The following is a 13,700-nucleotide window of genomic DNA, read 5'->3' as shown; positions in this document are numbered from 1 at the left end:
TGCATGTCGGCTAGCATAAACTTCTGCAAGACAAAGGGAGACTTAAGCAGACAAACAGAGACATATACAAAATCCATGCACAGACAAATGCATCTAATCCCACTTCATAAAGGACGGATTCACTTCACCCAGTAGCACACATGGACACGGAATAAAGTCAAGCACATGATGGGGTAGAGCCGGGATGGTGGTGTGTGTACGTGTGCATGGGTAGCAGGAAGAGTGAGAGAACAGCAATAAAGAATTATCTCTGCATGATTCAGCCTTGACTTTCTTTCCTTATCCTTTTTTCCCCAGAGTACTACTCCATGGTTGCAGTCCCGGCCGGGGCACGAAGCATTCAAGTTCAGGAGATGGAGGTGTCCACCAGCTACCTGGCTGCCCGCTCCCTCAAGAAGAAGTACTACCTGACCGGGGACTGGACTGTGGACTGGCCGGGGAAGTTCCACTTTGGTGGGACCATGTTCGACTACCAGCGCTCTTTCAACAAGCCGGAGAGCCTTTATGCTGCCGGTCCTACTAATGAGACGCTGGTGTTTGAAGTAAGCCGCCGCTGCCGAGTGATGTCCGTTCGGGGCAATTGACAGTGACAGGGTCCCTGGCAGAGCTGCCGCGCCTCTGTTTTTTTATACGTCTGGATATGAATAGGCTTAGATGAAAAAAGAAGTTTGGAGTGGTAGGGAGAAGCGGGGTGGTTGTAACTGTGCCTCTGTGCGATGCTAATTGTGTTCGGTGATTGGTTACGTCAGGGATGATCTGGGGATGGGTGGGTGGAGTGGAAGGCTTTAATCAGATAAATTGGGGGGTTCAAACCGCCTGTCCTGTGCAGAGCAGCCCTCTTTGTGGGTTGAAAGAAAGAGACTATAAGGCTAAAAAGTGGAAGAAGAAGAAGACAAGAAAGGTTCGTGACATGTCAAGGATTAATTAAAATCAAAGTCAACAGTTTAAATGGTCGGTTCATCCAGAACAAACTGTCAAAGGTAATTTAAGACAGTAGTCTCAATAATCAGCTCCTCCCCTCAATCTTTGCCACCCTGGTGACTGTCCATTAAATGCAATCACGCTGCTTTTAAAATCCACTTTGCAGTCTGTCTGAACACAGTGTAAATAATTCAGTGCTATTCTCCAGAACATTTTAGAGATATCTGAAAGATAATAGATACATCTGCATGGACAGATACTAATAAGGTTAAGTGAGAAATTATGTTTTGTGTAATTTAGTCGAACCAATCCCTTCAGCATCAATAGAATGGACAATAATGCAGCCACCAGAAAGAGGGGGATGTGGTACAGTGAGTCTAAATCAGCCTTTGTGCCACTTTCACCATTCAGCTCAGTCTCACATGGTAGAAGCCTGCCCCTTGTTTATATGCAGTGCAGTTACTTGGTCCTGCCGGCTCCAGCGTAACACACTCACGTGTTTGTCCACGTACACACACTCAAAGCCATGTATGTGGCCCCCATGGCTGCTGATCTCAAAAGTGCTTTGTTGCAGCCGTGTGATTCATGGCTAATAGAGCGAGAGTAAAATCCCTAAGTCAACTGCCCGTTAGAGGCAGGGAGGAAAAGTATGAAATGAGATGGTTGCTTTGAGTGAGATGTTCTGCATAGTATACACATGTGATTTAAGAGCTGATGGTCCCTTTTTTTTTTTGCCCGACTTTTGTTATTAGTGTCAGAAACCGGAGCTCCGAGGGGAGGACGAGTCTTTACCCGTCCTGAAGCAGCAGAATGTGATGCTGGACAGGCCTATCCTCCAGAGAGGAAAACAATTATTCCACAAGTGGCTGAGTCATTATCTTTATGACTTTAGGGCTTAAGTGAATGGTGGCGGGATGTTCTTCTCACATAACTTTGTCAGCGAAAGCATTTATTTTCTTTTGAACTCTGAACCCTAGGTGTGGAAACAGAAGTGGAAACCAGGTGAAGAGTAGACATGTGGGTTTTATTTCTCCTCCATGGGTGAAGTGGTAGTCGTGTAAAAGCTCTTCTCCCCTCCGTCCCTTGGGCTACTGAAATACTGCGGTTAAAGCAGGAATGATTGGCCTGTGAATCCAGGAGGGATATCAGTGTGAAATGTCCAACGTCCTTACTGGTCACTTGTTAGACCATCGGGAAACGTCTAAATGTTTGTTCTAGCTATTTTAGAAAAGAGACTTCTGTTTGTGGGCAGTTTAGACAAGCAGCTGCTGTAGTTGGCATTTGAACAGCCCATTGTTGTGCAGACTAGTAACAACAATCTAGAAATGTCATTCTCAAAAGACGTTGCAGGGTAAATTTTATGATAAGTTCTGAGAGTTTTGCAAAAAATTCTGCTTCAGCAATTTTTGCATTCTGCAATGCCACAATCTTGCTTTCACTGAGCGAGAGATTATTCAGTTTTGTTTATTTTTTTATTATTTTTTTAGGAATGGAAATCAGTGTGTCAGTAGGTGGGACAGTTTGTTGGTCCACACTGAATTATCTCAACTGCTATTATATGGATGGCCATTAAAATGACATGAGACACATCTCATCATCTACTTGATGGATTAGCACAAAGTTGGGACAAACGGGAGCCCAGGTTTATGATGAAATAACTAATGCCATTCCCATCAGCCTTGGCTGTACTTGTGGGTGATGCTGATTAGCCAGTAGTAGCATGCTAAAGAAAGATGGATAACATGGTGAATTAGTACCAGGTACCACTGTGCCTAATTATAGCCTCACAGAGCCGCGAGCACGGAATGCAAGAGCAGTGGTTTTTAAGAAGCTACCACGTTAGTCGTCAAACTTATTTGGAAGAGAAATACAAATGAAATTGTATAACTGTCTGTAAGTTTGTTGACCAACCTCCTGGTTGAAGTTTGACCTGCAGGACTTGCGCGTAGATGTGCATGTTTCCTGTGCAATGGGGAATACATAGGGACATTTTCAGGTGCACTCAAGTCTGGGTTTTACTTCCAAAATGACGTGGTTTAGATAATGGTGCTGAACTACTGCTTTGCTCACATCTGATCGTCAGACCGTTAGGGTTTCTTTCCCTGTCGTACTTCATGGAAGCGATGCCACCGCATTCACCACTTGTGAGTACAGCGTTATCATAAGCAATAGAAACAATTACCCAAGACCCAATTTTTAATAACCCTAAATATTCTATAAAGAAGAGACTTTGCTTAGTCTGACAGAGCTCCTCCTGCTTGTCCATGTCTCCCAGTCATACATCTGCTGCAGATCTGCAGATGACACGAGCATAATCTCTATAAGTATGTCCTGTAATTACAAAACGGAGAAACAGGGTTGATAGGGTGAGAAGGATGGAGGGAGAGTGAGATTAAAAGATTAGGAATTCTGCAATTGAACTCTTTGAATGTGAGAAGTTAAGGTCAGGACACGGGGACTTTAACTGCAAATGGAAAGAGCCAAATGAAGGAAAGCGAGGAGGTTTTTTTTCACACATTCTACTTAACTGACGCTGTCACAAGAAAACTGAGAGAGTACGTGGGGGAGGGTATACGCATCACTCACTCACAGACCCTTACTCAGCCTGCAACTCTCCAAGAAAAAAATAAATACCGAGTAGTGTGAGTGCAAACTGTGACAAGGGGTTCACATCTGTACAGCTGCTCAGCTGGTAGGGGGGAGGAAGGAAGGGGGGGTAGCTAACAAGAGGACGAGGAACATATGGCTGATGTCTCAGAGGATACAGAGAAGGATTATTCCCTCTGAATTGACATTCTTGTGGTATGGCGAGGGCGACGTCATGCCAGTCCAGGGCAAAGCATTGTGGGCCCACATGTCAGATAGACAGATGTCTGCCACATTCTAATTCATCATCATCTCATCTGACCCGATGAGTGGTGTGGTGGCTGGGGTGTGAAAACCAAGACACACTGTGGTCTGATGTACTGTAGGAACGAAGGGTCCCATCAATCACGCATCGGGGACTTGGCAGGCACATTATTCAGAGTTCTGTGAACTACAGGAATCCAGTTTTAATGTAACGCTTTTTAGGACAGTGCATTTGAACTGATTAAGAGGCAGAGAAGTTTTTTTTCTTTTTTTAATCACATGCTCATGTGTCTACTTTCTACAATTTTTAAGTTTCTTTTGTGAAAGTCTTCTGATCTAATTATTTTGGATTTAACAATTTACAAGTCACTCACTTTGCTTCCATCCTGCTAGTCTGCTGCCACGGCAACTCTTTGGTCGTCTGATTTTTTTGATTTTAACTGATGCACCTTATCCTGTTAATTCACAACAATATAATAACATTCTCATAATACATGTAAATAGGCATATTTGCTCAGCACTGGTATCATCCTCTGCCACATGTTCTATCCATTCTTTATTTCTGCTTTCTCATTCTTCTGTATTCTGTGCGCTTACCGGATGCCACTTCTCCCCGGGGTTAACTTGTTTGCTTTGCTAGTTCTCTTCATACATCCATGGCTGGGATCGAGAGCGCACGTGTGTACGTGTGTATGTGGGCATGGGACGGGTCCTGTCCATGTGTGTACGTGCTGATCTGATGGATTTTTATTTATAGATATTATTCATGTTATTTGTATGCAAAATGGGTCTATCCAACCAGACAACAAATTAAACCCGAGGCAACACTTTCCACAAACCGCGGACCTGGCAACACTTTGCACTTACAAATGTTATATATAACTTCCAAGATGCATTGTGGCAGGAAACATCCAATCAGAGAGCTTTAAATGTTACTAAGTATGCTACAATGGGTGGAAGCTACTGAATACAGAATTGAGGAAACAGATAATACAGTCTGCAGCTTAACTTGTTCCCAAATACAAAGATAAAGCGTTGTGAATTGTATTTTCCACTTGGCAACTTGAGGTCTTGCAAAGAAATATGGATTATCGAACCCAAATGTAGCAAACTGGTTTAGATTATAGCTTGAAAAATGTCAAGGTTAAAGTAAAAGATGAATTTATTGTTATTCTACAAAACGGTTTATGTTTACCTTATGTTCAGCTTTGTGATCGGTCATAATGCATTTGTGAGTGTGCATCTCTGTATCTGTCCTCGGCTCGCATACTGCTAATGCAAACTGCAGCCTGAGGAAAGAAGCCTGGTGGTACGACAGCGGATACTTCTGTGTCGCTTGCCCGACGGCAGCAGGGTGTTGCTGGGGTAGGTATTGTCCCGAAGTATCCTTTGGACCCTGCGTAGGAACCTCACCTCACCAATATCATGGAGGCTTTGTCAGTATGTCCATGTCAAAGTATGTCCATAAAGTGATAGCAAGCATGAAGTCATTGCTGCTATCGTGACTGATTTGCAGGAGGTTTGTGGGATGTTCGTTAGTAGTATGGGGAGGGAGGGTGTTTTTCTTTGTTTTTACTGGTTTTGGTGTTTGGTTTTGACAGCTGTTGTCCCAGACTGAAGAACTAGAGCGGGACAGGTTTGGATATGTCTGAAATTTTGAATTAAATCTCCTCTTACGCAATGTTAATGCTGTGGTTGATTGGGTGTAGGTTATTCAACTTTGCAGATGGCTTAAGAAAGACTGATTTGTTGTTTAGAAAGCATCAAGGGTTCAATGATCTGTAGGTCCTCTATTAAATGGATTACAAAGAATTCCAGCTGAATGTTGTTTTCATAGCTGCTGATTTACATCATTGGTGATTGTTTGGCAAAGAAGGATAGGCATAAAGACCTGGTGTGGCTTGTGGTGGTCATTGTTTCATGGCAGTGGGTTTCGGTTTGGTTGGGTGATAGCATCAGCAAAGGAAGTGCGGGTGGTTGCGGGTTCTTATTCAGTCTTATTCAGTTTACAGTAAAATAGGCCAGGGCCACGATTTCAACATCAGACGGTGCTTTATGTGCCTGGTGTGAAATTATGCAAACCTTTGGCTCCAGTGTATATTACTGTATCAGTGCTCGGTGGTGTGAAAGAATCCAAGCACAATCTGTCTCTGCACTTGGGTTCAGAGTTACATACATTTCTCTGATCAATGCAGAATATCATGCACAGCAGGTTTCAGCATGCAAGCCTAAATCAGTCTGATTAAAGTGAAGCTTTGTCTGAGTTTTGAATGATACCTTACAGAATACAGATAACAGGACACGCTTGTTTTAGCGCAGGGGACCTGTGGACCCCCCTGGATAAAATTGTGACTGCCCACTCCAAAACTACAGTTCCTATGATACTTTAGGGCAGGGGTCTCAAACTCAAGGCCCGCCGCGTCATTTTATGTGGCCCGCGAATCCGCCAGCAAAATAAAAAAAAAGTAAATAAATAAATAAATTTAAACTTAGACTTGATAATAAAAATATCCCCATAGTCTAAATTATGAGATAGAAAGTCATAACTATGATAGAAAGTCAAAATTCTGAGATAGAAAGTCAAAATGATGAGATACTTAAACACAGCAGTCACAGAAGCAGCTCTTTGGCTGGTTACCCTGTATTTGACATGAAATGTATTGTGAGTACATTGAACGTGGCTTTAAAACACATGAAATACTTCACGTGGGATTGTGCAAACCCTTGAAAGGATTTTAAGCATTGAACAAAGTTATTGTAATACCATGTGTTTAATATTTGTCTTTGCTATTTTCTTTAATAGTTTGATCTTTGATAGAGTAATGTGGCTAAGTTATAATAACAGAAATGTGCTTAAATATATTTTTACATTTATATAACTGCATGTACAATATTTTTACACTTGAATAAACAATAATCAAATGCTGAGACAGTTATTTACCAATATGTTAGGAGTAGTTACATTTACACCGTCTTACAGTTACAACCGGCCCTTTGTGGGCGACCATGATGCTGATGTGGCCCAGAGTGAAAATGAGTTTGAGACCCCTGCTTTAGGGGTTGTTAACAGGAAGTGTAATGGGGCAATTGAGTCAAAGAGTTGCCTACAAATTCATTCTATTTTTTATGGCATTTTGTCAAACTGGCACTATTATTTGGAATTAGCTATTTGCAGTTCCTGTTGGCAGTGCACCTATGACAGTAACTAATAACTATCACTGAATTACTTTGACACTGACGAACATTTAAGATTTATTTATTACAAATTCCTGTTGCTTTTAGAACACTGCCATGCACCTGACCATTTCATCTCACGCAGTATCTTTGCCTCACGTCTGTCCCTACGCGGCCCTCCGTTTTAGTGGGATATAGTTTGCATGTGAATGCGCCTGTCTGGCTGTCCTTCCAGCTGTTCACAAGTCTGTGAACACTGTACCAACATATGCATGTGTTCGTCTGACATTGGACAGCTCTGTGATTCTTGCTACATAAACACATCTCTTTTTGCCTCCTGTCTGGAGCGGGGAGCGGGGAGTTTACATGCAGCAGAAGGTGATTGGTCCAGTCCGTGGATGCGCCCCAGGACTGTTGCTTGTGGATCAAACCCAGAAGATGCTTGGCTTTATAAGTTGGATGCTTGATGGTCGATTCCCCCTACTTTAGAATATACCCCAAAGAAAATACACTTGTTAAATGTCATTATGGCAGATATTGATATGGCTGTTGACAGTTGGATTTAATACAATTTGCCAAATAGATTAAGGATTAATACCCACCCAACTTGAATTTAATTGAGGTGGGCTTTAAAAGAGACATAACTGCGCTAAGCACAGTCCAGTGCAGCATTTTGAAATGAGTCAAAATGACACACTAGCTGACTATTCAAATTCTTCACATTGGCAGTGAATCCTCATGGTTGCTTTAATGATGGGTATGTCTGCTTTCGTTCATCTGTTAGACTCTGCTTGACTGGAATGTCCAAATAAATCTCCCGAATAGAAAAAGGTAACTCAGAATCACCAGCCCGTATAAAGGATGTGGTACAAATAAGAGCTAACGAGAATGGAAATTGTCCCTCAATTGTGCGCTCTACTGTCAAAACAAAAAGACCTTGTAATAGTGTGGTCAGCCAGTTTGGACTAGAGACGGAACATAGTGCTCCTTAATGTCTCTGGAGCCAGCTGGTTAGTGGGTAGTGGATCTAACAGCTCAGTGGGATCTCAATGGCTGAATTAGGCTGCCACGTTGTCAGTGCTCTTACCTTTAGTTTCTTGCAGTGGAATCCATAACAGATGGACCGTTTGTGTCTGCTCTCCTTTCACTGCAGATGAACCTTTTGCTTTAGACAGTGTTCGGCAAACTGTATATATTGTTGGAGTTCTACCAATATAGAAGAAATTACTGATAATGATTAAAGTCAAAGGCCAAACAATAATAGATGTGTAGTTTTCACCCAGTTTCACTGAGAGAAAACCAGTGTTTCCACACCAGCAAACCAAACGTTTTGTCAAAATAAATACACAACAGCACATGTGCCCACATTTTACAAAAATTACTTCTGTGTCTGCTGTTCTTAAATTTAATTTTAAATAATTAAATATGTTGATTCTAATACAGTGCGTGGCCTGAGTAGAAAGTACACGGGTATGAATTTGCCCTGTATGAATTTTGACTACAGCATGCTAAATAAAGCCTTGACATGCACATATCGATCTGCTGCTGGAATTTCATTCCCAGAATGTTCTGGGAACATTTTATTAAAAGATGTTCTGTATGTTAAAACAACACATTTTCCTGTCGTAAAACCAACATTATTGTTTCGTTCCCAGAACGATCTGGGAAAGTTATTTGAATGTTCCAAGAAGGTTACTTTAACGTTTCCCCATAACGTTCCCTAGATGTTAAAACTGCAAGTTATGGTGACATTAAACAAACCTTATTGCTACGTTCCCAGAATAGTTGAATCTTCCCAAAAGGTTACTTGAAAGTTTACCCATAGATGTTTGAACTGGAAGGTTTTCTGATATAAAACCGTTATTGTTACGTTCCCAGAAATATATAAATATATATATATATATATATATATATATACATATATATATATATACACACACACACAGTATATATATATATAATTCACATATGGGACACTTTTCTGATGTACTGTGTTCTTGCCTGACAGATCCTTCTGCAGGGAAAGAATCCGGGTGTAGTGTGGGAGTACACCCTGCCTCACACTGAGAGGAAACGCGACTACAGCTGGGGCGTGGTGCGCTCTGACTGCTCTGCTCCGTGTGCTGGAGGTGAGACTGTGTGTGTTTGTAAGTGGACCTGTAGTTCATGTTTGTCTGGAGAATGACTCTCGAAATACTTTGTTATGCGTTGTGTATAGTTTGTTCGCTAAACCCCTCACTTGGATGGCAGTTTTCCAACTTAACAGCTTCGTTCGGCTTTGGATATCTCCGCATGCACACATAGAAGCATGAAGTAAGAGCAACAACTTGGTATATAAAGAGTTTGGAGTTTTGCTACTTTGTTACTCGAGATAGATTTACATTTGCCAAACACATCAGCTATTCCTCATCTTTAAAGCTTTTTCTCTTGTCGCGTTAAAAGTGAAAACATACTGTTTGAAAACACAAACATGTACATATATGCAAGCTTAGTAGCCAAACAGGGTGACATCAGAATAAAGCAAGTATCATCTTCAATTATTCCCTTATACTACTAGCTTTACACTGCAACACCAGAACAATGCTGCTTCTTCAAGTGGTATAAATGCAGACTCTTTGTCGGAGACATGCAGCTTCAGCCTCAGTCTCTTAGCACAATCTAATGCATGGAGCTGTCAAGTGAATATTTAAGACCCCTTAAAACAAACAGCATTTTCAAACAAGCCATGGAGCATAATAATATCTTAATTAGCTAACTAGCTACACTAATAAAACTTATTTTTGTAATAGCCAACAATCTTGGCAAACAATTAGAATAAAAAAGTGGTGGAAATATATGCATATTCATAGGTGTAGTCAATGTGCATGTGTGTCAGATTTTATACTCAACTTTATTTCAGAACACATGAGTCCATATTTTATATCTCTGTTTGTGTATGTTGGGTTCCTGTAATCCAGTTATGTCCAGGACATGTATTAAGGCTAATGAAAAGCTCCTTTGACAACCGAGAATATCAGACTCTGCAAAATACTCACAGCAACCCCCTGCTTACTTGACAGTGGATGGCTGTGTGTGTGTGTGTGTGTGTGTGTGTGTGTGTGTGTGTGTGTGTGTGTGTGTGTGTGTGTGTGTCAATGACCCTTACAGATTTCCATGTTGATGGCATGCATGTTGAAGTTGTCAAATTGTATAAAGGAACTACATCAACTCTCTCATGTTTTTCCATCAGGTCGTATCTCGACCAAGGCTATCTGTCTGCAGGACCAGAAGGTTCAGGTGAACTCCACCATGTGTAATCCCCACACCAGACCGACACTGGGCTCCCATCTCTGCAACACGCAGCCCTGCCCTGCATAGTAAGTGCTGCGAGTGTGTGTGTAGGTCAGGGCATTGCCCCGTGTACAGTTGGCTGTGGGATATGTGGCATGGGTCTTTATGTTGCCAAATTTTCAGGCGCTGTTTTTACTACAGGCACACACTGGTTGAGCAGTCTAGAGGTTGCCTGTGGTCCATTTGCTGTGGCCAGCCACCACTTTTGCTCAGCCTGTGTTCTTCTCCTCTCTCCCTCTTCCTCCCTTCTCTGCCCGCTCTCTAATTTTTTTGGAGGTTTTTCTTTCCTTTTTCCGATGTGAGAAAACACATGAAAGCCCTTTCTATCTGCTGCCTTTTTGCACCACTCTTTACTTATTCCAGTGTTTTCTCCAGCTTTATGTCCACCTGTGTGTCAAGTGGAATTGAATCACTCTGACATGAGCGAATCTTGTCATTTTTTTTTCGTCATGTCTGTGTTGTTGAGCTTTGTCTTACCACTTGATGACAACAGGTTCCTGGTGGATTCCAAGCAGACGATCGAGCTCATTATGAACTGCCTACCAAGTTTCCAGTAGTGGAACTTTAATCTAAATACATATTGTAAATCTAATAGTTTAAAATATGCAAGAAATATATATATATGTATATATTTGTCATAGCTACGGGATGTGATAACAGAATGTTGGATTTGACTAAATATCTTAATATTTTACTAAGATTAGATAAAAAGAATAAAATTGATCAGTGAAATTGATGAATAAAATATATGAAATGTGTGTCCTCGGACTTTCCCATCAGCCTCAGCTGCACACACAATGAGCAAATGTTAGCATGCTACCACCCAAAACTAAGATGTGAATATAGCCAACAGTTTACGTGCTAAACGTTGGCCTGACACTGTGACCATGTTAGCGTGCTAACATTAGCATGTAGCTCAAAGCAGTGCCTCAGTACAGCCTCACAGAGCTGCTCGGCTCTCCGTCTCATTTTAGAATACTTAGAGCTTTAACAGAGTTCGGTTAGTAGCTAGTCAAACATTTCTTAGGTGGGTGGGGTTCTGTCTGAGAATTTGGTATTTCTAAAAACTGTCTACGGCCCTGTCGGAGACATCTTATTCCAATCTAACCACATGTTTTTTTTGTTATGTAGTAAATTCAGCACAATGTTTCCAAGTCTGTAATGGACCTTTCACTATAGCGAACACTTGAAAATTACAAAGAGAGACAAGGAAGAGAGGGAGGGAGACATCGAAGCCAACTCGGAGTGATTGTTGCTTTCAGTGTGCATCATCCCTCCCAAAAATTCTCAGCCCAGAGTGCCCTGTCTATCTCCGTGGCAAAATCATGCCCATGTTTTATCTCAGCTTTTGTCTAGACATTGTGCTTAATGGCATGCATTTTTAAAGGAGACTGTGCATTCGGGGACAGAAGCAAGCACAGAAGGAAACCAGGCTAAAGTGCAGCGGAGTAACAAGTTGAAACGGCACTAAATAAATGGCCTCTCTCCTACGTAGGCCTTCGGCTGAGGGAACTGGAGCTACCCTGATTTACAGCGCTGCTCCAAAGAACAGGCAGGGAACTGTGTCTTGGGTTCAGAAAGAGTATACACACACACGCAGGGCGGCATGCACAATTACAGTTCGTATGCACACACATTTTCCGAATGTACTCTATGATGCTGAAATATGTATTTCAGATCCGAACCATGGGGCGAAATTAGAAAGACATGCTGCTTCTGTTTAATGTTAGCAGTGTTGTCATTTCGTCCACCATTAGCTACACCAAGTCCAAACTGAACTTCCTCCAGTGTCAGGGGTTGTTGCGAGTGTTCCGACCTCCCCCCTTTGTTGGAGTAAAGAAAATGGTATAGCCGGATAAATAACATCAGTGTGGTTGTCCATTCAGGAATAAAAAGCAGTGTTAGACACCCGTGGATCTTATTATACAGTAGCTGACACCATTTCTCAGCTGGTTGTGCGCATGGGCCAATTTATGGGCACTGCACAGGAAGAAAGTTGAGTTGAGGGAGCAGCATGAAAGCTTTAATGACTGCATTAAGAGCTCCAGGATGTACGGGCGCACATTCAAGAAACCGGCAGAGAAAAGATAAATTGACAATGATGTGAGATGCATGTGCGCTCTGTGTGTGTCTGTGTGTCTGACAGGAGGGGGAATGTAAAAGTGCCTGCGTATCTCTGCAGCGTGTATCTCGGGTGCTGACAGGCCTATCCATGTTTTATTGTGCAGAGACGGCAGGATTCCCACGGGGCCTGGCCAGTCTAGCCACGCAGAGCCAGTCAAACCCCCCCCCCCCCCACACACACACACACCCTCACCCCTTCACTCCCATCTACCCCCTAATGCTTTAAACCTTCACTCCCCATGCTGCTGTTAGCCAGTCACCCAAAAACTGGGAGTCTCGGCTGTGGTGTAGCAGCAGTTTTCCGGACATAAAAGAGGGATACAGGGAGAATTTTAAGAAGCCAGTTCAATCTTCCTGCCCAGTGTGCAGTTAGGAAGAGATATGCTCATATTTCATAGAATAACTTAAAAGGTTTTTGTTTTTTGTCTCCACAGCACAGCCCGTCCCCATCTCCTTCTACCCTTACCTTCCTCTGCTGTTCTGTGTCTGCTGCTTAAAGTTATTTTGCTCTTTCTTTTGGCAGAGACCATCTGTAGAGTCACTTACCACTGGTTGGGATATCTCTCAGTGTGTCATACAGCGACATGCTGTATGTAGATAGATCAAAGAGAGACATGGCGTACCTGTGCCAGTGAAGATGTACAGGAAGATGTGCACAAGATACTGAGTGTTTTTGAAATAACTTTTATTTCAGTGAAATTATTATCTCAAGTAACAGTTTACATGTAAAATTAACCACAGGATTTATAAGGTATGTAATATAAAACGAATGAATGAATGAATTAAATAATAGGAAATTGGGTCACGGTCAGAGACGGGGGAATTTAGTACCGCATTGACAAGATTCTTTTTTGCTCTATACCATGTGATCATAGTCCTGAGTTACATAACTTAGTGAATGACTGCATGAAGATTAATTGCAAACAAAATGACAAACAGTTGAAAAATTCTATCAAATATGTGTTTGGAGCTCAAGAGAAATCTGATAAATAGCTTTTGTTCTTAAGAATAAATATTGCATTCAAGTGTCCAAGTAAAGGCATGGTATGGTAGTGTGACAGTATGCAAGTCATGCCAAATACTAGGACCCTGAAGCAGCTAAATGGAATTCAGCCATCCTTAATTTCATTATTTATTCCCGTGCTTTTTCCTATTATTTTATGTCAACATGTCTTCAGTAAAAATGACCTATTTCAGTCCAGTGATATCCAGAAACATTACCACATGCCCACATTGTAAAGGACTAAAAGAAAGAAATTGAAATGTTGGCGCCTGTTGGAGTGAAATACTGAGAAAAGAAA

The 13,700-nt window shown here is 41.8% G+C and overlaps 1 protein-coding gene across 1 annotated transcript in view; it reads left to right on the top strand.

Annotated features, from left to right (window-relative positions):
• adamts18 (ADAM metallopeptidase with thrombospondin type 1 motif, 18) overlaps positions 1-13,700 on the top strand; it is a 68,669-nt gene that overhangs the window by 37,099 nt on the left and 17,870 nt on the right. The window contains exons 16-18 of the mRNA XM_076110188.1: positions 298-542; positions 8,954-9,074; positions 10,175-10,301. Coding sequence (XP_075966303.1) covers positions 298-542; positions 8,954-9,074; positions 10,175-10,301 — 493 coding nt within the window. The remainder of the gene's footprint in view (positions 1-297; positions 543-8,953; positions 9,075-10,174; positions 10,302-13,700) is intronic.

Source organism: Anarhichas minor, unplaced genomic scaffold (genome assembly GCF_050575085.1).
Source record: "Anarhichas minor isolate MPS153535 unplaced genomic scaffold, ASM5057508v1 ptg000042l, whole genome shotgun sequence".
Taxonomy (NCBI): domain Eukaryota; kingdom Metazoa; phylum Chordata; class Actinopteri; order Perciformes; family Anarhichadidae; genus Anarhichas; species Anarhichas minor.
This window is presented reverse-complemented; position numbering and strand designations above follow the sequence as displayed.